The 24,254-nt window shown below is 43.7% G+C and overlaps 1 protein-coding gene across 7 annotated transcripts; it reads right to left on the bottom strand.

Moving 5' to 3' along the window:
* LOC149914832 (uncharacterized) lies at positions 1-19,994 on the bottom strand. Of its 7 annotated transcripts, none has more exons than XM_090125067.1 (5): positions 19,318-19,994; positions 18,131-19,207; positions 16,789-17,881; positions 13,717-13,864; positions 1-1,068 (listed from the first exon to the last, which is right to left on the bottom strand). In XM_090125067.1, exons 1-2 carry the CDS (start codon positions 19,735-19,737, stop codon positions 18,953-18,955), a joined length of 675 nt encoding a protein of 224 aa, XP_089981193.1. In that variant the 5' UTR covers positions 19,738-19,994; the 3' UTR covers positions 1-1,068; positions 13,717-13,864; positions 16,789-17,881; positions 18,131-18,952. The 7 variants fall into 7 exon arrangements, with proteins under 7 accessions (XP_089981193.1, XP_089981195.1, XP_089981194.1 ...); XM_090125069.1 differs by lacking the exon at positions 1-1,068 and having other exon boundaries at positions 13,217-13,864; positions 16,789-16,845; positions 17,532-17,881; XM_090125068.1 differs by lacking the exon at positions 1-1,068 and having other exon boundaries at positions 13,217-13,864; positions 16,789-17,622; positions 17,768-17,881.
* Between the last annotated feature and the right edge of the window lie 4,260 nt (positions 19,995-24,254).

Genomic DNA, 24,254 nt, shown 5'->3' with positions numbered 1-24,254 from the left:
GGGATGGAATAGAAGGATCCAGTCCATAAATGCCTGGCTACAAGACTGATGCTATAGGCAGGGCTTTGAGTTCTTTGATCATGGCTGGTTTTATAAGACACCAGACCTGACAGTAATACATGGAAAAGGTTTATTTCACAGTAGCAAAAGGGTTCTGGAACAGGAATTAGCAGGGCTCATCCAAAGACCTGTAAACTAAGTTTGAAGGGGGATGGGGATGTAGATTGACTTGGACTGGTGGAGAAGTGCTCTAGTATTGATGAAGGCCAGGACATGGGACAGACACCCCTTGAGGGTTGCTGGGCATTGGTTGGTATGGGGTAAGAACTTGCATTGCTGGCAGGCCACAGGTCAGCAGGGAGTTGTATTTATTGCTGTGGATTGGTCAGTAGGTAGAGAGTAATTGCACCGTGGCTGTATAAAGTATGCATTTATATATTTATAGTTGCATTTCTTCCCATTTTCCTCTTCTTTCTTAGTGTATAGTTTTTATCTCAACCTGCAATTCCTGTTTTGTTTTTTTTTTTTTTCCCCAATTCTCTCCCTCATTCCATCTGGGATGGAAAGGGGGAGTCTGGAGAGAGTGAATGGCTGTGTGATGTTTAGCTACGTGACAAGTTAAACCGCAATTCTCAAAAGAACTTATATCCTTCTTTTTCTTCAGATATGGCAGGCCACATAATTTAATTTTGTGAAAATATTCATCATTCCTTTTATGTTGTTCTTTTTTACTTCCTGTCCTATGTCCCCCCACTTTGTGTGAGATAACATGAAAGTAAAATCAAAATGAAGATCAACAATATATTATTATTAGAAACTTGTTGGAAAGGATTGGTAGGGGATTGGGAGAACTGTATTTGCCTCAGCTATAATTTCATCTTCAGAAACTTGCAAAATTGTTGAGATTGGAAGGACTTCTAGAGGTCATCTCGTCCATCCCCCAGCTCAAGCAGAATCAGCTAGAGCAGGTTGCCCATAAGTACATCCAGAGCTTCAAGTATCCAGAGCTTCGAATATCTTCAAGAGTGGAAATTGTCATTATCTCATTTTAAGAACACAATCAAGTGGCTGTGTGAAAGAAAGATGCTGTTTTTAATGCTAGGGGAATAAGGATCACTCTTAAAAATCTGCAGCAAAAAAAGATTACTGCATGGGAAGCTACAGGCCACATGAGGTTCAGTAACCTTCCTACAAAGAAACAGAGCTTGAAGATAGGCAGGGAGAAGGTCCTGTTTGTTTTTTTTTAAGCTATACTATGAAGCACTGGACCCACTGAAGCTGGTGAAAATTCTCAGAAGGATCAATAACCTTCAGCAAAAAAGCAGTAAAGATCATTTGTAGGAAAATACTGTATTAAGCCATGGCAGTGTGATTTGCTAGAATGTGTTGTCAACTTGCACATCTTTACTGATTTTCAGTCATGCTCCAGGAACGCATTGTCTTCTCATGTATTTAAAACATAGAAGAATACACTGAGTTATTGGGCAGTGCAGCGATTTTTTAAACTTCTTGGTGAATTTGTCATTTGCTGCTTCACTTGAGATATATACTACCTACCTTTCTGGCTTATTTATGTCAGCCAGACTGCAGTGAAATATGATCTCTGATGAGCACAGCTACCCAGGCAAAAGTTTCCAGAAAGCACAGCAGTAAGCTGCAAAACTGTATTTACGTTAACTTTAATTGCCTCCCAGAAAAATTGCAGAATCACAGATGGCCAGGGTTGGAAGGGACCTCAAGGATCATGAATCTCCAACCCCCCTGCCATGTGCACAGCCACCAACCTCCACATTTAATGCTAGACCAGGCTGCCCAGGGCCCCATCCAATCTGGCCTTGAACACCTCCAGGGATGGGGCATCCACAACCTCTCTTGGCAGCTGTTCCAGCACCTCACCATTCTCTCTGTAAAGAACTTCCCCCTGACATCCAACCTAAATCTTCCCTCTCTCAACTTAAACCCATTTTCCCTTGTCCTGCTGTTGTCTACTCTTTCAAAGAAATGACTCCCCTCCAGTTTGTAGGCTCCCTTTAGGTACTGAAAGGCTGCAGTGAGGTCACCCTGCAGCCTTCTTTTCTCCAGACTGAAGAAGCCCAGCTCCCTCAGACTATCTTGGTAGGGAAGGTGCTCCAGTCCCATGATCATCTCTGTGGTCGTCCTCTGGACCCTCTCCATCAGTTCTGTCTTTCTTGTACTGGAGGCTCCAGATCTGGACACAGTACTCCAGATGGGTACTCCCACAAGAGCAGAGTGGAGAGGGACAATCACCTCCCTGTCCCTGCTGACCACCCCTTTTCTGATGGAGCCCTGTATACCATTTGCTTTCTGAGCTGCAAGAGCACTGCTGGCTCATGTTAAGTTTATCATCCATCAGGACGCCCAGGTCCTTCTCTGCAGGGCTGCTCTCAAGGACTGCTCCTTTTACCTCATCTAGTGAAATGTGTCCCTACCCAGGGTGACACTTAGTAGAATGAAAAGGCTCTCACTGTGAGGGTGCTCAAACGTGGAACAGGTGACAGAGATACAGAGGATCTCAATCCTCCCCAGATTAACCAGATATAAGTAAGCTTCACTGAATCTAACCTAAAGAACCAACAACCAATGCTTGCAAGTTGTATTCCGTTCAGAGGCTTTCCTCAGAAAACGAGTCAAAGAAGAGAAGCTATGAAGCAGCGGTGAAGGGACAGCTGTCCCACTTACCCCATTAGTCCAGTGGACAGTTCAATGGTACAATTTTCTGCATCTATACAAGGCATAGAAAAAAATATAAGAAGTACCCAAGCAAAAGGGGTGCGTTGAGATCCTCTGGTACCATGGCAACACTGATGTCACCAAAAACAACACAACTAACTCAGTTTTCTTTAGTTCAGTAACAGTCTGTATGATTGTTTGCAATTTAGTCTTCATAGGAAACAGAATCACCGCTTTTCTCTCTACCTGAAGAGAATGTACACAGGGGTAAAATGATGGGGGGACAGACACACTTATACATGCATCACTAAGCAAGAGCATCCGTAAATAAAAGCATGCTACATAAATGCCAGCTGTGGCTAAACAAATAGAATCATAGAATCACTCAGGTTGGAAAAGACATTCAAGATCATTGAGTCCAACGACCTAACCTTACTACCCTAACAAGCCTCTGCTAAATCATCTATCTGAGCAGCACATCCAAATGGTTTTTAAACACATCCAGGGATGCGATCTTTTAGGTAACAAAGAACTTTTTTATAGCTATAGTTTTATAAAGTTATTCTCTCAAGTTGTTCAATATACTTAGAACCAAAAGGGCAACTATGTACCATGAGAAATAAAGAAAACAAGGAGAGAGAAAACGAAGGAAGAAAGGAAGTAAGAACATGTTTATATTGAACGAATTAAAAATCCACTACTTCAAGTTTCTGAAAAAGAAAAATAGAGATGTTACCATGCAAGGAATTAAGCAATAATTCTTTTTCCAGCAACCAATACAGAAATATGAAGTTCTGTTTGGAAAAATAAATGCTGAAAACAATTAATAATGTAAAAAAAATATTTATTTTCAGAACTTGCTAATTACATACATTCTTCTAAAAGTTTGAGGTTCCTTTATTAAAATAATTTTCTAATCTAGAAGTTATATAAGCACTTATGTGAAAAGGAAAGATTTATAGATTTCTCATGCAAAGGCTGCTCTGAAAGCAATGCCTTCTATTTTATTTTGTTGGCCCATGATATCAGAGGTAGACATCAGTAGTATAACAGTAGAGCGTTATAGTAGAACGTTCCCACCAATATCCCACTAGATTTTGTTGCCATGATGGCAGCATAGTGGCAGTCTGTGAAAATTATATCTGACACAGAAGTGCACATGAAACAAAGATATAACTGAATTCCTCCATGTGGAAAAAACAGCATCCATTGACATTCTTCAATACTTGATGAACATTCACAGAGATTTAACAGTCAGTGTTAGCATAGTGTGTTAGGTGGTGTGTTTCAGCAGTGGTGACAGTAATAGTGGATCAAATCTGCTGCTCCAGGCTTTTTTTTTTCTTTTTTTTTTAAACAATACGCGCAGCATACAAGCCCTTCTTCAATCACCACCAAAAATGCATAGCTAGTCATGGTGACTACATTGAAAAATAATCTTCTGTAGCTTAGAACTTATTCTATTTAAATGGAAACTATTATATAAGATTATGATGATACAATTTGATAAATGGGAAGCATTACTTTCAGAGCAAAGAAAATATTTAAGGGAATGTATTTAAATCTTATTTAATTTATTGTGACTTTCTAAAAGATAAACAAAGTCCAAGTGTCCCATAAAAAAAAAATTAGTATTTCTAAATCAATTTTTCTGAAGGAGGGCCACAAAGATGATCAGAGGGATGGAACACGTCCCCTGTGAGGACAGGCTGAGGGAGTTGGGCTTGTTCAGCCTGGAGAAAAGAAGGCTGCAGGGTGACCTCTTAGCAGCATTCCGGTACCTAAAGAGAGTCTACAAAGAGGAGGGAGTCAACTCTTTGAAAGGGTAGATAATGGCAGGACGAGGGGAAATGGTTTGAAGTTGAGGGAGGGAAGATTTAAGTTGGATGTCAGGGGGAAGTTCTTTACAGAGAGAGTGGTGAGGTGTTGGAACAGCTGCCTAGAGGGGTTGTGGATGCCTCATCTCTGAATGTGTTCAAGGCCAGATTTTATGAGGCCCTGGGTAGCCTGGTCTAGCATTAAATGGGGAGGTTGGTGGCCCTGCATGTGCAGGGAGGTTGGCGATCCACAATCCTTGAGGTCCCTTCCAACCCTGGCCATTCAGTGATTCTGTTATAACATCTGTACATTCATTGATTATACAGTATTCCATCAAAAAACCTTAAAAAATCTTTTAAAAATGAACTAGCAATACATACTCTTCTAAAGGAAATGCTGAATGATTTAAAAAAGTGTTCAAGTGTAATTGAAAAATGTTTGAGTATGCAACTGAACATTTTGGTGGGATATGTATGCATGTAAAATAGATCTTTTTTAAATCTGACTTTGATTATGCATCCACTGATGCATAACAAATGTACTTGTATGGGATACACATTGCTGTTGCAGATCACAAACCTGTGGTGCCTGAGAATATCCACCAGTAACTTCACTACAGCTAGACATTTAAAAATAATGGACTGCTCAATTTGCTGTGGTTTCAAGAAGTTGATACAAAAATAAAACATTTTTTGTATCAGACTAAATATATGTTAAAAGAATGAAAAATATATGTTAAATTTTAATATTTCATTTAAAAATTGTACCATTCTTAGGTGCCGAGTTGATGACAGGGCCTGCTGGGCTGCTGTGTGTGTCTGGGGTGCCCTGTGCTGGACAGCCAGAACCAAAATAGACCCATACCTATTACTGTTAACCACTAGAGATAAGAAATTAGCTGAAGTCTGTTCTCACTTACTTTCATACCAGAATAACAAACACTTGCAAAGAAACAATCACAACTATTTCTTCCTGGGGAGTAGGTAAACAACCCACACTTTAAATACTTACAAAAAAAAAAAAAAAAAAAAAAGTTATTTTTGATCCTAAATCTGCAAAACTCTACTGTTTGAGGAGTACCATGGAGCAAATGAGGAAAATCACCACTTTTTATGATCTTCAAGATAAGAAGTCCCCTCTATGTGAAAACAAATAAGAAAAATAAAAGAAAAAAAAAACCAAACATGCTAGAGAGTACATTAGAAAAGAATTAAGCTTTCAAACAGAGTATGTTTTCAAAGAGATCTTCAAATGCTTTCACAGTTCATTTCCCTCACTCTCCATTGTTTTAATACAAGTACTGAGACATGCACCTGTAATATCAGAAAAAGTAAATACCAAGCTATGCTTGCAGATGTTGAACTGTGACTATGCTGGCTGAAGATCAATTACATAGAAATTGTAGAAATATCCAGAATAAAAATATCTAAAGAGAAACAGAGAAAAAGAGGGTTGGATGCTTCGAATAACTCTTAAGTGTTCTATTCACTGTCACAAACAAAGCTACTAAGTTTACAGTGACTGCTGATAATTTTCTCAAATCTGTGATTCTTTTTTTCTCCAAAATGAAAAACAATTTTAATTACAATGATTTAATACAGTTGCTACAAATATGAGAACATGATTAGACAAAACATATGCTTCAAAATGTTTCTTCCTATCTATCATTTAATATTTTTATGCAGTTCCATCACTTCTATGGTCATAGAAGTCCATCTTTTCATTAAGACAGTTTAGTGAACATTATTATTATGAGTAATAAAATATTATGAGAGGTTGGAAAAGAACCATTTACATGGATTATGAGACCACATAAGTATCTTCACAATTTAGGTGGAAAAAAAAAGTGTAAAAGAATAAATATGTATTCATATGTTTACATACATATGGACATATAGTTCATTCAGCATAGGGAGTTCCAGTGGCCATCAAGACACTTCATCAGTTTTTTGATCGTGAAGGTTTGTTTGTTTGTGAGCATAGGCTGATGAAACAAAATGTCCAGTATATCTATCTAGTGGCACTGGACAAAAGAAAATTGGTTAGGTTCCACACAAGTTAAATAGTGGCTTTCTTATCTACTTTAAATATTCCCTGTGATATTTTGATGTAATATATAGTTTTGGAGAGAATGGAGTTTCTGTGAAGTACATATGGCAACCATAGGAGAGAGTGATGGAGATATGAATAGTTGGTAGCAATAGCATGACAATGGCAAAGGAAATTACAAGTATCACAGAAATTTTTCTAATGATGAATACAGCTGATGAATGTGGAATTAATAGTGAAGAGGAACAATGGTTTCACTTAAAGTCACTACAGGCAAATAGGATTAACTTGTCAAAATCTGTTCAAGCTCTAATTTTTAGCACTTCAATATTTTCAAAACAGTTATTGTAAATATTCCTTTCAAATACTTATGGCTTAAGCCTTAACAGCATCTCCAAGTCTAATTTTTTTTTCTCTTGTAAATATTCACATGACCAAGATTTTGTTCACTGTACTATCTAAGGAGTAAATAATCTCCATAAAAAAAAATGTTCATTTCTTCATAAAATGATAAGGTCTGACTTGTTTATTTTTCTACTTTTCTCTCCTTCCTTAAAAAGAAATCAGACATACATCAGAATACTCTAACAGTAACATTTGACATAGCAAGATAGAACTAGTCCATGAGCAAAGGTATCAGTGACTCCATTCCACTCATGCCATAAGATTTCAGCACCCAGAAGTCCTCAGAAGATTATCTTAAAAAGTGCTGTCAAAGACTGTTCAATAGGAATGCTACTGGTTTTTTTGTTGTTGTTTGTTTGTTTGTTTGTTTGTTTGTTTTGTATGCATTAATCTGCTGCAGTATTGTGATTGAAGGAACTATTCGTATGGCAATGATTCTGCAGGAGCTTATTATGAACTTCAAAAATCAGTGATAAAATACAATATATATTGTAGTTGTCATAGGCTCCAGATGCCTTGAATTTGCTGATTGTCTAAAAAATTCATAAATGGGAACATGACGAGAGACATCTATCTATCATGTCTCTTTACTCTCTGTCTCAAAAAGAGCTTGAATATAAATATTCCATCAGCTTTGCATTAATGAATTCAGTGGATACTTTGCCTTCTGTAACATTACTTTCTTTCCTATGACTTGCTTTTTGATAAATTTTTCCTATGGTTTGCTTTCTGATAAATTATGTCACTGCAAATGTAAAGATCCTTTCTCCTCTTTTGAGTGTATTAAATATATTATATGTACCTGAAACTCTACAAAGGGGATGGGGGGCAAAATGCCTCCTATACTGTCAGAAAAGAGCAAGTCTGACACTGCCTTATGACACTAAATATGGACAAGTCTCTGGAGCTGGACAACATGTATCTCAGAGTCCTGAACTAACTGACTGATGTGGTTGCCAAGCTACTCTAAATCATTTCTGAATATTCATGGCTGTCAGGTGAAGGTCCTGGCAAGTGGAAAAAGGAATCATCACTCCCATTTTTAATAAAGGGAGAAAGGAAAATCTGGGAGACTATCGACCAGTGAGCCTTACCTGTGCCAGGGAAGATCACAGAGCAGAACCTCCATGAATCTACTCTAAGGCATGTGCAAGAAAGGGGAGGGGGGTGATTCAAGAATGCCAACACAGCTTCATCAAGGATAGACTATGCCTGACCATAGAAGTGCTCAGGTTGGAAAAGACCTCAGAGACCATCAAGTCCAACCACAACCTAACCAAACTTACCCTAATTCTAACAACCCTCTGCTAAATAATGTCTCTGAGCACAGTAAACAAATGGTTTTTAAACACATTCAGGAAAGGTGACTCAACCCTGCCTCTGGGGAGCCTATTCCAGTGCTTAACAACCCTTTCTGTAAAGAAGCTTTTCCTGATATCCAGCTTAAACTTACTCTGGCACAACTTGAGATCATTTTCCGTCATCCTGTCACCAGTGAGAAGAAACCAACCCTGCACTTGCTGTAAGCACCTGTCAGGTACTGGAAGAGAGTAATAAGGTCTCTCTTCAGACTCCTTTTCCCCAGACTAAACAGCCCAATTCCTTCAGTCGCTCCTCATACGGCATATTTTCCAAGCCCTTCACAAGCCTTGCAGCCCTTCTTTGGACCTGCTCGCACCCCATGTCCTTTCTGTATTGAGGTGCCCAAAACTGAACACAGTACTCGAGGTGAGGCCTCACCAGTGCTGAGTACAGGGGCCAAATTACTTCCCTAGTCCTGCTCACCACACCATTCCTGATCCAAGCCAGGATGCCACTGGCCTTCTTGGCCACCTGGGCACACTGCTGGCTCGTATTCAGCTGACTGTCCATCAATATACCAGGGTCCCTTTCTGACAGGCAACTTTTCAGCCACTTCTTCCCAAGCCTATAGGGTTGCCTGGGGTTGTTGTGACCAAAATGCAGTACCTGACACTTGACACTATTGAATCTCACACGGTTCACCTTGGCCCATCAATCCAGTCTATCCAGGACCTTCTGTAGCACCTTTCTCCCCTCTGGCAGATCAACACTCCCTCTCAATTTGGTGTAGACTGCAAACTTACTGAGGGTGCACTCAATCCCCTCATCAAGATTGTTAATAAAGATGTTAAATAGAAGCGGCCCCTGTACTGAACCCTGGGGAACACTGCTCATGACCAGCCGCCAACTACATTCAACTCCATTGATCACAATTCTTTGGGCTTGGCCATCCAGCCAGTGTTTCACCCAGCAGAGCATACATCCATTCAAGCTATGGGCAGCCACCTTCTCCATGAGAATGTTGTGAGGGACAGTGTCAAAGTCTTTACTGAAGTCCGGGTAGATCACATCGACAGCCTTACCTTCATCCACTAAATGGCTCACCTTGTCATAGAATGAAATCAGGTTCGCCAAACATGATCTACCATTTGTAAACCCATACTTACTAGGCCTGATCCCTTGGTTGACTTTTAATTGGTCCATTATGTCTCCTGAGATTATCTGTTCCATAATCTTCCCTGGTACTGAGGCGAGACTGATAGACCTGGAGCTACCAGGATCATCTTTCCGTCCTTTTTGAAGATGGGTGTCACATTTGCCAGTCTCCAGTCCACTGTGACATCCCCGGTTAGCCAGGACTGCTGAAGGATGATGAAGAGTGGCTTGGAAACCACATCCACTAACTCCTTCAGCACTCTAGATGCAATCCATCTGACTCCATGGACTTTTGAGCATTCAGCTTCTGGAGCAAGTCCAAAACCATCTCATCATGGATTATGCAGGGCCTATTCTGTTCCCCATCCCTATCTACCAGTGCAGGAGGCTGTGTTCCCAGGGAGTAACAAGTCTTACTATTAAAGACTGAGGCAAAGAAAGCACTTAATACCTCAGCTTTATCCTGATCCTTGGTCACCATGTTGCCCTCGGTGTCCAACAAGTCATGGAGGTTCCCTCTAGCCCTCCTCTTGCTGTTGATATATTTATAGAAATATTTATTGTTGTCTTTTATCTTAATGACCAAGCTCAGTTCTAATTGGGCTTTGGTTTTTCTAATTTTCTCTCTGCACAGCTTCACTACATATCTGTAATCGCCTGGAACAGCTTGAAAAGCGGGCTCATGTAAAATCAAATGAGATTCATCAAACCAAAATGTAAGGTGTTGCCACTTGGGTTGGAGCAATCTCAGATATGTGAACAGACTGGGAGAAGTACTCAACGAGAGCAGCTCTGTCAAGTAGAACTTGGGGGTCCTAGTGGATAAAGAGCTGGATGTGAGCCAGCATTGTGCACTTGCAATTTGGAAGGCCAACAGTATACTGGACTGCCTCAAAAGAAGGGCAGCTAACTGGGTAACGGGAAGAAGTTGTCCCCCTCAGTTCTGTTTTTGTGAAGTCACACCTGAAATACTGTGCCCAGGTCTTAGGCCCTGAAGACAATAAAGATGTGGAGCTGTTGGAATCAGTCCAGAGGGCAGCCACAAAGATGATCAGAGGGCTGGAGCACCTCTCCCGTGAGGTTCAGGAAGTTGGGCTTGTTTATACTGGAGAGGAGGATTGTTTTTCTGGGGAGACCTCATTGTGACCTTCCAATACTTCAGAGGAGTTTATGAACTGGCAGAAAACCAACTTTTTTCATGGTCTATTAGTGAGAACGGGCAAGAATGGTTTTAAATTAAAAGAAAGGAGATTTAGGTTAGATGATAGGAGGAAATTTTTTATTCACTGTGGTAAAGGACTGGAAAAGGTTGCCCAGAGAAGATGCAGATGCTTTTTCCCTAGAGGCATTCAGTGCCAGTCTGGATCAGGCCCTGGGCAACCTGATCTAGTGGTTGATAACTATGTTCATGCGAGGGCATTGGAACTACATGATATTTAAAATCCCTTCCAACATAAGTCATTCTATGATTTTAAAATGAAAGCTACAACTCCCGTTGACTACAGTATATTTTTTTTTAATGTTAAATATTTTGTTTGCTTCTCTTCCCACACAGTTAAAATCTTTTCTAAATTTGACATCAGCACTTATTCACAGAGAGAAATGTAAAGAACATTTTCAATCTTACTGTAGAGGGAGCCTTTAATTTATTTATTTATTTATTTATTTATTTATTTATTTTTGTGACTTCGAAGAGATCTATTAGAAAGTAACGTCACAGATCTCATCTGCAGTTTCAAACATAGAAAAATCTCAAAGCAAGAAGGCAAGCAAATAATTAAATGAATAAGAGCACCTTGAAAGGAAATATTTTGTAATTTTACAAAATTCTCTAGGGAATAGATGTCATCTCTAATTCTCTTTTAAAGTTGAACCTTTTTTTTAATTCACATTGCTGTGTAAGGAAGAATGTGGTTTCCATTTCTGACACACAAAAAATAATGTGTATTTTATCAGCATACTCAAGAAAAATAAGAACAAATCAATATGGCAATTAATGACCACGTATTTCAATATGTGGTTTAATGAGAGTTCTTAATACTCTGAGACTAATAACCAGATTGCTGTATTGTGCAATGAAATATTTTTTTAAGCACTAAGTTTATGACTTTCCAATTAAACCTTTACTATGAGAAAATGTGCAAGTTCTACATCTGAAATATGTTCTCAAATATTCTCTAAATAAAAGACTGCATTCAATATAAACCTACAAACTAGAAGAAGAATATATGATTGTAAGGTATTAAGCAACCTTTTGCTTTAGGTAATGTTTCAAAAATTTTCACAAATTGGATTAGATGCCCATGTTTTAATCAGGCTAAAAAAATTGCTACTTATCTATACAGTCAGTTTCTTCACTGACAGCAGGATTAATCTGCAAATCTCACTGGTTAATGACAATGCTTCAATATACAATACTAATTATAGGGCTAAAAACTTTGCTCCTGCTGAATTCCGTATCTATGGAACAATGTAACTTTACATAAGTTGCTCCAAATAATGCATTTGAAAACAAGTTTGGAACTCTCAAACATTATTCTGTTTTTCCAAGAAGTCATAAGACAGTGAACTTTTCTTCTCAACTGCGCTGCTGCTGTCTACTGGTTTCAGCATACTGACTCAAGGACAGCCTGATTCCTGCTTCTAAAATCTACACAGTATTTTAGGAGAGGTTTTTTTTGTTTCTTTGTTTTGTTTGTTTGGGAGGAGAAAGAAAAAAAAAGTTCCTATAGACATATAAATGTAAAACATTATTATTAATGTCATTAACAAAATACTGAAATAACTTATAATACTAGCAGTTCAATGCTTCTCTTCGAGGAAAACAAAAGGTTAGGTTTCTTACTTCAGTTGTCTGTGAAGACAAATTTTATCAGTATTTTTTTAGTTGATTCATTATTTCCTTGATAGATGTGTTTTATTTTTCTCCAGAAATATGCAGTCTTTCAAGCAGACAACTTTTCATCCAGTGACAGAAATAATTTTGTTAGCCAACTATGCTTTTCCTCACATTTAGTTTCAGACTCCAAATTCATCTTGTAACGTGCTTACAGTGCATTAGATATCAATTTAATTAAAAAAAAAAAAAAAAAAAGGAAACAAAACAAAAACCTAAAACCTTTTGCTTGTAAATATTTTTGGCTAAAAAACAAAAAAACAAAAAAACAAAAAAAAAAACCTACAACTTAAAAATATTTTCTTTTTTTTGTTGTTGTTTAAAAAAGTGTTGGATTAAAAAAAAAAAAAGTTGGTTTCTGTCTCCATATACTTGTATTTGTATTCAAAGTAGACATACTTAAATGTAAAAAAATGTAATCATGATGTGAAATCAACCATGTTATAGTGTTGGCTACACTTAAAACAGCATATAAAATATTTTAGTAGAGTGAAAGCACATAGCCAAGTAAAAGCAACAGAAATCACAAGATATTTTTGCTAGTTAATTAACATAATTGCTAGTTACCATGACAAAGTGTTTCAATAGGTCTTAAATCACTTGATGTCAATGGAAGAGTCTTCAAGATAGGTGCTTCTTAACTTGTTCTAACATTTTTTTTTTTTTTTTTTTAAGATAAATCTCAAGTATTTATTTCCCCTAAAACACCTACAAGAATACTGTACTAAATTTGCATAGAAATAGGACATCAGACATTTACAGTTTGCAGGCATGTGGACTTCACGTAAGCACCCACAGGATCAAATTCAAGGAATGGTATTTAGAAACTACACTTGCTTTTCTTAAAACTTGATCTGTTGTGCTCTTAACCACTTGCACCATTGCTCATCTCGTTTTTTTTTTTTTTTTTTTTAGAAGAGATTCTAAAGTTATACTCAAATATTAAAGGAAAAATCTCCGAAAAACATGTCATATTTAGACAAGATGAGCTTCTTCAATTGAATTTTTACTTGTTTTATTTTTATCTTTGTCATCAGGCAATGAATTATGTCTTGTTTCCCTCTCAAGACCCAGCATGAAATGTATCTGAATGCTATCTTTTCCTCAACTGGTCTATTCAAGTCTTCTGCAAAAACAATTTTGAAGATCAAAAGTAGTGATTTCAAAGCACTCTTACTAATTCTAATGCTGTATTTCCTATAGAAGAGCTAACTAGAAACTCAGAATAAAGGATACAGTAAATATTAAATTAAGCTCCAGTTATTACAATTAGTAATCCTGGAATATCTTCATGCATTTTAGCAAAAAGCACTTGAGATTCAGATTTAATCTGAAATTCAAAGACAGTTTCTATTTAGATTTTTTTTTTTTTTTTAAAGGAATATAATGGAAAAACTTACAGTAGGAGCAGCCGTAGACCTCAATTCTTAACCCAATTTGGCCTTCTCCATTCCAATCTAAAGGAACTATACGTACATAGCGAGCAATGACTGGGTGTTGCAAATCATGTCGGACCACACTATCAGAGTTTGTGTTTCCAGGAAATGCCTAAGGGAAAGAATAAGAAAATTATTTTATTATTTCTATCTCATACACTGTAAAGATTCTGTTATGAAGGAAAATTTTAGGTAGTGAAGACCTCGGAGTGACTAGTTAGCACTTAAGTTTGGTTAAAATGTTTTCTTTGATACTGAGCAAATGAACAGTGGTTTTAAAAAGTTTTGTAGTGCTCACAACACAAACACTGTAGCACTGGAACCTCCTGCTTTCTCCACAATAGATACAGTAAATTCAGATAAGAGCTGCTGCTAGATAAGAAAGTATTTTGCATCACTGATCCATTGCTCAGTTACTAAAACATTTATAAAGATGTCCAAAAGGGTTGTTCTGTGACAAGATACCCATCCTCTAACAGATTACAAACAGCAGTCACTGTCTTGTAAACAGAAACACTGATATATCCTATTTCCTACAGCAGACCCTCCAATTTCTCAAATTTCCAGGAATACAAAGATCTTTCTTTATTTTTTATGTACTACCTTCTGGAAAATGAGCACACAGTTTCTCTCCTAACCATAGTTACCTCCCACAGCAAAATCAGCTCTTTTTTGACTTTGGAAGTCAAAAAAGTACAAAACACAGTACTCTGTCATGGTTTTATAATTTTGTTATCGGTATTCCACACCAAACATCATGTAAAGCACGGGTAATTAAAGAGTTAATACTCCAGTTCCGTGGACTGACAACTTTCTGGATGCCTGGTTCTCAGAAGAAAGGAAGAACTACACATCCCAGGGGACTTCATGTTCAGAGAGGAAGATAAGCCATGGGAGGGAGTCATGGGATCTTGCTCTCTGGCTCTCTTGCTCACTGCCTAGCAGTGTGTGGGTCTGCTCCCCAACCGTGTGCCTTCAGTTCAAAGTAGGCCTTTTAGTTTCGGACACTCTCTCTCTCTTATTTGATTTATTAGCCTCAATTTCAATTATATTATATTATATTGTGTTATCTTGCATTCCGATATCATGTTTAGTAAAATTAAGTTTTCCTCCTTAGATTGTTGCTGCTGTTCTGGTTTCTGGGCCCAGCTCCCATCTCCCTTCCCTTCCCCCTTTTCCGTCCTGTTTTTGGGCCAGGGGGCCTATGGGCTTGCTGTCCCCTGTCGAGGGCACACGTTGATCTAGATAACTCCGTGACAGACACTCAAGTAAAATTTAAAAATGACTGAAGTAAATTCAGTGCTTCTTTTGTAATTTTGTACCTCTTGGTAAAAGATTTCATAGTACTCTGCTTAAAAGTAAATGATATCTATCTGTTAACATAACAGATTTTATTGTCTTTTCATCTCATGCACAAACCATTCGTTTTCTAATGGTAAATGTTAAAGATTGCCATTTAGTTATTTTCAGCATTTTCAGAGAAACATCATAAGTCTTCATGAGTAATTTTCAATAAAACGAGTATCTTGGAGCAGTAAACAAAGAAAGGTGATCTTTGCCACACAAATAAACCCATATAGAATCCTATAATACATTCAAGTACTGGAAATAAAAAGAAATGAAGAAACAACTAGGCTGTAAATATATCTACTGCAAAATATAGTCATCAAAATTTTGTACAGCCAAAAATTTAGGTTGACACTTTGCATATAGATACAGCACTAGATATTTCAGATGTGTATCCATCTTGTATACTGCACAGTAGATCTAGGTGTAGGTAAAGATTCACAGAACCCTTTCCTTGATGAGCTAAAAAAAAATAATGCATGTAATATTTTTTATAAGGTTGGTTGTTTGTACTGCTGCAATTATTGTGCTAAATAATGATGAAGACACTCGTGGCTTCATAGTAAAACTTGTTAGGTACAAAAATTAATGCCTGTGAAGCACTTCCATATTTGAGTGCTAAGCATTTATGAGAAATACAATAGTTCTGTATTCTGAGCTGAATAGCAGACAGACAACAACAAAAAGCACAGGCTGAACAAGAACTAAACAATCTATTGAATAACTGCCTACCATCGCAGATTTAATGCTGTTATGTCCTTGTTAGCAATGCCTCTGTACCATCAAAAACTATGGCAGAAAGTCACAGAGATTCAAAGGACCGCTTTGCAACAAGCTCCTCGTATACTGCATGAACATTCTTTCATCCCTGCAGCACTCTCAGCTAAATCAGGATCGCCCCACAGAAATAATTCATTTTCACTGCTAACAGTCTTGCGAATTGGCCTACCACAGCTAGTACCATTTTCAAGACCTGCTGCTTTGTGCTGCCAATCAAGTTTCTTAGCTCCTCTCCCCCCTGCCCCAATGGCAGTCACACTTCATGATCTCTGCTTTCCATGCTGGAGCTGCAGCCAGTTGGACTTAGATTTCTCAAGTCCCTTTCAGTCTCAGGAGGGAATAAAACAGCCAGAATGGAATGGATGCAATGCGGCTCTCTCTAGGACACCTGCTGCCTCAGAAGAGTTCACATCTACTGGACAGCTACAGAGCTCCTACAAAAGCATCACACACAAACAAGGAAGGAAAGAAAAACCCAGGACACTGTGCAGGGGTCCTACCTCTCACTAGGTGATACCTGTTCCGTGTACAGAGGATGGACATAAACTGCACCTCATCTGTTCCCCACTTCTTCTCCCCCGCTTCGTACAGGCACTTCAAGACATTAGGGGTGACAAAGTAAGGCTCATGGAGAAGACTGGGCGTACAGGAGATCTTAAATCCCTTGCAGCTAGAGCACTGCTGGCGCGTACTTGTCTAGATCACGGATATTTTCCAACAAGCACCTACCAGGCACAGCAACCCACAGCCAAAATCTCATTGCCCCTGCCAAGTAGCCAGCCTGTCGAGAGACCTCTCATTAGAGACTTGCAAACAAGGCTAAAAGCATTATTTCCATTTCACAGGCTGGCTTCTCTTCACCATGCATCACCTGCTCAAGAATAGATTGGGAAGCACGTTACTACGCACCTGAGCATCTTGCTGAGCATGGGCATCATCCACATACATTCCTTCATCTCTGTTTCCCTGCAAAGACACGAGGATAGAAGACTCAGTTCACCAGAGCATCTACTGGAAGCAACTCCTGAGAATTCCCCGTTCATGAAAAGCTGCTGGGGATGGATAATGGAGTCCTTCAAAGGGAACACTAGCTTACAAATGAAATGCAGCTCAGATGTACTTTGGGCTTCCTTCTGAAACGAGCAGCAACCCACTTTACTGGGACATTTAAAGAAGAGCCCACAGCACTCGTGCACACCCAGAGTCAGAGTTCCCTCCCCGGAGAGGCTGGGTTTGAGGAGCAGGTCATGGGACACACAGGGTGAGAAAAAGCCAGCCTGGAGCTCCTCACCACTGAGTGCAGAGCTGTGCCCACAGCTCTGAACATTCACCCCCTTCTCCCCTCAGCTTGGCTCACCGTTGCGAGGGACACGAGGACCCTTCGAAACATGGGAGATGTGTCAGATACGATGCCATCCTCAAGGGAGCAGCCATATTCCAGCAAGAACACACACACAGCACCCGTTAGGAGCAGGGCCACCACCTGGGTGCTGCCCACAACATTTGCCAGCTGTAACCTAGCTAAGTACAGAACTGTGCCCAGGCCTCCCAGCAGCACTGCAGCACTCCAGCCATCATCATTAGTGCTACAGCCTCCAATTAAGAAGCGCAGACAGAAGGAAACTGACAAGAGAGCCTTTCGCACTCCTTACGAAGCTTGTAGTTCTCATTAATGCGACAAATCTCTCCATTGGTGCGAGAAGCCAGAATTTCCATTGGGCAACCTTCATCTGCTCCTGCTCCCTAGGGAATCACCAAGGCAAGACTTAAGATACCAGCACCTGCTTGTGACGTGCAACCAGGTTTCTTTAAGAGAGAGAAGACATGCATAACAAAGCAGTAAGTCCTTGGCCAGAACTTAAGCAATACAAAAGGAAGATTTCCAAACCTTCACAGCCCTCCTTAGTTTGTGCACGTCATACATGGTGGTGGGAGTCATCACCCCAATGATCACCCTCTCAAAATTCCCACTCAGCTCCAACTTCAAGTCATCAATCAAATCCTAGAAGGCAAAGAGGAGAAAGGAGTTGGCAGAAGGGACGGCCTTTGAGGACAGAGGAACTGAGCTGTTCAGCACTCCTCTTCAGGCTCCAACCCTCCTTGCATCAACAACTGCTCTGAACTGAACAAGAACAAAACAACCTTGGTCAGGTGAAGTCTCTGCCGACCTTTCTCTTGTAGAGATTGGGTCGTTTTTCACTTTGCGCCCAAGTGACACAACCACGTTCATGCATCTCTGCAGACCACCCACCCTGCCAGTAGTGCTCTTAGAGGTGATCAGAACTTGCTGACACTGGGAAACATTTAGTTTGGTCAAGACGTCAGTGATGGCATCTTCATCCGTGCCTGCAAGAAACAAATGGAAGCTAGTCAGGATGCTTGCACAAGGATCAGAAGTGCCCTCTGGTCTTGTGCCACCTCCAGTCCCTCACACAGCCGGCTCTCAACAGCTCCAGGACTACATCGATGCACACAAAGCTGCCAGGACCCACGCCACCAGAGCAGCTGCATTTTGGGACACGAAGGGCAGTTCTGTTTCCACTTTCCAACAATTTTTAGGGCAGCTGTGCAGCAGAGCAGTGCAAGCAGCTATGCTTCCCTCTATCAAACCACCAGAGCAGCCATTCGCAGTGCTGGGGAAAAAATAAAAGTTGACCATGGAGGGAGATCAACTTAGCAAAGCCCTTCATGGCCTTCCTGAGAGCCTGCGCTTCTTGCTCAGCGCTGAAACTTGAGACCCCCTCGATTGTTGCCTAAGGCCACAAGAAAAGGATTTAGCAAAGGCAGACCGACGCACGCAGAGTTGAACTGGAAAAAAAAAAGAAGACAAACATAAAAGATGTGAACACAGAGATAGTAAAACTCCACCCACACAACTGATGCTTCTCTCTCACTTCTGTCTCACACGGCAGCCTGTTCTAGTGGGACTTCCCAAGCATATCAGAAAGAAGCCACGGGGGCACAACTGCATGGAGAACATATCTCCATACTGCTGCCCACGGAGTACCTGGTTTCCAGTGAAACAAAAGCTGGACCACCCGGCATCTGTGTTCAGGCCCACCAGGCCTTCTTCCTAGCAGTTCTCCACGTCAATCATAAAGCAATGCGCTCCCATCATAGCCCTAGTCCTGACTTCTCTTGTAGCAGGTAAGGACCAGTATTCTGCACCATTCCTTTTGCTCTGCTCGGCACTGGGGAGGCTGCAGCTGGAGAACAGCGTCCAGCTCTGGGCTCCCAGTACAGGAGACAGCTGGACATGCTGGAAAGAGTCCAACGCAGGGCTACCAAGATGGTGAAGGGACTGGAACACCTCTGCCATGACAAGAGGCTGAGAGAGAGGGGGCTGCTCAGCCTGGAGAAGGGGAGCTCAGGGGGATCCCACCCACGGCTGTAGAAGTTCTGCACAGAAGTTTGTCCTGATATCCAACCTAAACTTACCCCATGCCTGTGTGTCCTGCGGAACCCCACAGATGTGACAGTGGGCTGCTTCTCAAAGGAAACCAGTGCCCGGCGTCGGGAGCGGTGGAGGAAGCAGCTGATCCTGCCAATAACGCTGCCATCGCGCGTCCCTCCCCGGGACTCCCACACCTTCCTCTCCCCAGCCCGGCTCGGCTCCTCGCAGGCTGCAGACACTGCTGAGGCACTCGCGCTCCAGGCCGTCATCTTCTTCCCGTGCCGCCGGACCGCTCTCTGCAGGGCTGCGCTGAGCTCCTGCTGCTGCACCAGAACCGCAGCTCCCGTGCTGACGGACGGCGGAGCTTCGTGCCGGCACCCACAGCACGCGGCCCCCGGGCTGCTGGCGGCACGGCAGGATGCTCCCGTCCCCGCCTCCCTCCCACCGCCCCTCGGCTCCGGCATCCTCCCGTTATCCGCCTGAGGAAACGAAGGCCCCGCACAGGGCTCTGGACGGGCTGACCGACGGCTGATGCCAACGGAACGACGTTCAACACCGCCACGCGCCGGTCCCGCACTTCGGTCACGACGACCCGAGGCATCTCTGCAGGCCAGGGGCAGAGCGGCTGGAAGGCCGCGCGGAGGAAAAGGATCCGGGGGCGCGGGCCCCGGGGCCCCGGAAGCGGAGCGGGCGCGCGGAGCGGGGCAGCGCCGCGGGCAGCCGGGCCGGGGCCACGCGGGACGCGCGCGGTGATGACGCAATGACGGCGCGACCGCGGGCGCAAACGACCCCGCCGGGAGCGCCCGCCCCGTTCCGCGGGCCGACCAATAGGAGAGCGGGAGAGGCGGGGCCGAGCGCGGGCTCTCCGCCAATGGCGGCCGCGGGATTCCGTGCCGGGAAAGCGGCGCTCCGCCGCCCCGCGTCCCCGCCGCCGCCCGCCCCGCGCCTCGGGGCCCCGTCCGTCCCGCGTCAGAACGGAGCCGTCCTCCGGAGTCGGCGTCGCGGCGGGGCGCCGCCGGCTGAGAACCGGCGGCTGACTGCGAGCGGCGGGACGCCCGGTGTCCGGGAGCGGCTCCTGGCCGAGCCGGGCAGCCCCGAAAGAGAGGGACCGACCCCGCCGATCGAGACGCGTTCGAGCCCGGCAGAGTCGGGCGGCCGCCTTCGGTTCCGGCTCGGCTCGGCTCGAACGGTCAGCAGCGCCGTGCTGAGCCGCTGCCCCGCAGGCGGAGGACTCGACTGCCGTTTTCTGTATTCACGTCTGTCCGAGAAGAAAGCTGGCGGCGCTGGCGCTGACCAGGGAGAGGGAGGCCGGGGGCCGGAAAGCTCTCGGGCCGCGGCTCCAGGGCAGGCAGAGGAAGTCACGGCGCCGGTGACATCAGCCGGGCTGCTGGGACCTGCGTGCTGTCACGCTGCGTTTCCGTGACGACGGCGGGCTCTCCCCGAGGAGCCGAGGGCAGCTTTGCTGCTGAGTTCGTTACCCGACGAAGCCCGACGCGGGGGGGCTGGGCAGACAGTCTTGCCAAAGAGGCCCGTGCTACAGCAAGATTGACAGCACGACGCCTTTTGTTCCCCTTGAGCCCTGGCCAGGCTTCGGGGCGAAAACCAAGAGGAGAAAGAGGGCAGTGGCTGTTCCCCCGGACTGCTCCGTACATTGGTTTACTGTGTGCTAGAAAGGCTGGAGCTGCTTGCAGCGGCTCTGGATGCCTCACTCGTGGGATGGATGCATTGCTGTGCAACTTCCCCATGGCTGGGAGAGGTTCTTCAGATCCTCCCTGCAAACGGGGCTCCCCAGTGACTGCGGATCTGGCTGATGGTAAAGTGCTGGGGCTATTGGTCGTGGATCTTTCTTCACCACTGTGTTCACGTGGCAATGAGTAGGCCCACTGCCTTGCTTATTCCCTTTACTGCTAAGCTTCTCTTTTGGCTATAGACGCTGCCAATATTACTGTTGGTTTTATTTTGTCATAGGCAGTAAAATAAGCCTATCCCAAAGACGTTGGTGTCTTTGTTGCAGCTGTTGAGCCCACCGATTGGCACAACAGCATTAACACATGATGGGCACGTAACTTGGACATCAGGAACGTGACTTCAAAGGCTTCAAAGCATCGGGAATGTCTCCTTTGGAGAGAGACTGAGAGGTTTGGGCTTGTTGAGCCCGGAGAACAGGAGGCTCATGGGAGACCGTGTGGCTGCCTTTCAGTACACGGGGCCTCACAGATCACCCTTGCTGAGGGTGAGCACTATTCCCTCATTGAGGACATTGATGAAGATGTTGAACAAGACCGGACCCAGCACCGACCCCTGAGGAACACCGCTGGTTACAGGTCTCCAACCGGACTCTGCACCGCCAACGACGACCCTCTGCGCTCTGCCAGTCAGCCAGTTCTCAACCCACCTCACTGTCCACTCATCTGTCCACACTTCCTCAGCTTTGTCATAAGGATGTTGTGGGAGACGGTATCAAACGCCTTGCTGAAAGCAAGGTAGACTACATGCACTACATCCACCCAGCCAGTGACACCATCGTAGAAGGCTACCAGGTTGGTCAAGCATGCCCTCCCCCTGGTGAACCCTTGCTGATTACTCCTGATAACCTCCTTTTCTTCCAGTTGTCTGGAGATGGCATCCAGCACAAGCTGTTCCATCACCTTTCCAGGGACAGAGGTGTGCCCAGGTGGCCAAGAGGGCCAACAGCATCTTGCATTAGAAATAGCGTGGCCAGCAGGAGCAGGGAGGGAATCATCCCCCTGTACTCAGCCCTGGTGAGGCCACGCATTGAGCACTGTGTTCAGTTTTGGGCCGCTCACTACAAAAAAAGACATTGAGGCCCTGGAACGTGTCCAGAGAAGGGCAACAAAGCTGGTATGGGGTCTGGAACACAGGCCTTACGAGGAGCGGCTGAAGGAGTTGGGGTTGTTCAGTCTGGAGAAGAGGAGGCTCAGAGGAGACCTCATTGCAATCTACAACTTCCTGAATGGAGGCTGTGATGAGGAGGGGTTTGGCCTCGTCTCCCAGGCAACAAACAGGACCCGAGGAAATGGCCATAAGTTGTACCAGAGGAGGTTTAGGTTAGACATAAGGAAGAACTTGTTCTCTCAGAGAGCAGCCAGGCCCTGGAATGGCTGCCCAGGGAGGTGGTGGAGTCGCCGTCCCTGGCAGTGTTCAAGAGGCATCTGGATTAGGAGTTACAGGATATGGTTTAGTGCTTGTGGTAGCAGTGGTGATGGAAGGATGGTTTTTTCTCCTTTCCTTTTTCTTCTTTTCTTCCCTTCCTTTCCTTTTTTTCCTTTTTTCATTTTGTTTTCTGTTTTCCATCTTTTCTTTCCCTCTCCCCTTTTCTTTCCCTCTCCCCTTTTCTTTCCCTCTCCCCTTTTCTTTCCCTCTCCCCTTTTCTTTCCCTCTCCCCTTTTCTTTCCCTCTCCCCTTTTCTTTCCCTCTCCCCTTTTCTTTCCGTCTCTTTTCATCTCTTCCCCTTTCTTTCCTTTTTTCATTTCTTTTGATTCATTTTGTTTAGTACTTTCTTACTTTTCATCTTTTAGATTCCTTTCTAAAAGAAAAGATAGAATGGGAGACAATAATTAAAGAAACAAAACCTGCTTTGAAAGCCATGGGGCCGGATGGATTGAACCTTGGGGTGCTGAGGGGGTTGGCAGATGTGGCTGCCAAGCCGCTCTCCATCATCCTTCAGCAGTCCTGGCTAATTGGGGATGTGTCCTGGCTGTCCCTGAACGTGTTTAAAGAGCTCTGGATGTGGTGCTCAGGGACATGATTGAGTGGTGGGTTGTTAAGAGTTAGGGGAGTATGGTCAGGTTGCGGTTGGACTCGATGATCTTTCAGGTCTTTTCCAACCTGATCCATTCTATGATTCTATGGATTTAACAGCAGCGTTCTTGTGGGAGCTGCATTGAAACTTGCAGTGTCTCTGGGTCCCCAGAATTACTTTCTCCAAGCTGATTCGTAGGTGCTGGCACTTCTTTAAAGCAAGAGCAGCTGCTGATGGGAGGAAGGTAGTTCAGGCTCATGAGCTCTGCAGCATCTCCCAGGATGGTACCAGAGGAGGCAGGAATGATATTGCAGAAGATGAGAAGCTCCCCAGCTGGAAGCCAGAAACCCTGCGGGAGAGTCGGAGCACGTGTGGATGCCCAGGAGGTAATGCAGCCCCAGTATTTGAGAAGCGCGTGGCCATGGAGCTGCGGCCCAAGAACAGAGCTATTCCGCCTTTGCAGAATAGCTGGCATCCCAAGAAGGACTCGTCTGTCCTTGTAAAAAGCAGGGGGAGGGCACGTCCAAATGCTTGCTGGTTGCTTGGGAGCTCAAATCCTCCAAGCTGGAGGCAGCCTGGGGGTAACATCTCCTTGGTCCGATTGTGCAGCACCTGAGCAAGAACTGGCTGCATGAGGGTCATCTTAATTTCTCTGTTCTTTTACTTAAATAAACCCATTGGGAGACCGTGGTGTTGGTTTCCTAAAATTTGGATCTGGGAGGTGAGCACGCCCTTTGCTTATGATGGAAGCACAGAAGTGATGCGGGCACTCGCTGAGGTCACAGTCATCGCCGAGGTGGGAGCGTTTGTGGCACAGCCGGTGAGCAGAGCTGGTGCTCTGGTGAGTGTGCTGCACGCAGAGACTGAGCTGTGAGCTTTCCTTGAGAGATCACCCTGCGAGAGCCCGTCGGAAGCACCGCTGTGGCGTGTGCGTGAGCTGGGCACAGCTCAGGCTGAGCAGGCCGAGCAGGTGAGCTGGGTTTGGTGCTGGGTGGTTGCCGGGAGGTGTCTCAGCAGGAAAGCTGGGCTGGGGTGGGCACGCTGCATCAGCCCTCGTCCCGGCTGGCGGTGAGACAGAGGGAGTTTTCTTCAGGACAGCAACACCAGCCATGTGCTTCAAGGCGCGTAACTATTGAGGAGATGGAGAACGCTTGCTGTCAGAAATCATGGCAGCTGTACAGGAGCTGGGTGTATTTTGGGGACAGTCCTTGTAACCAG

This window comes from Phasianus colchicus, chromosome 26 (genome assembly GCF_987193195.1).
Source record: "Phasianus colchicus chromosome 26, bPhaCol1.hap1.1, whole genome shotgun sequence".
Classification (NCBI taxonomy): Eukaryota; Metazoa; Chordata; class Aves; order Galliformes; family Phasianidae; genus Phasianus; species Phasianus colchicus.
The sequence above is the reverse complement of the archived record's forward strand: the minus strand, read 5'-3'. Positions and strand labels throughout refer to the sequence as shown.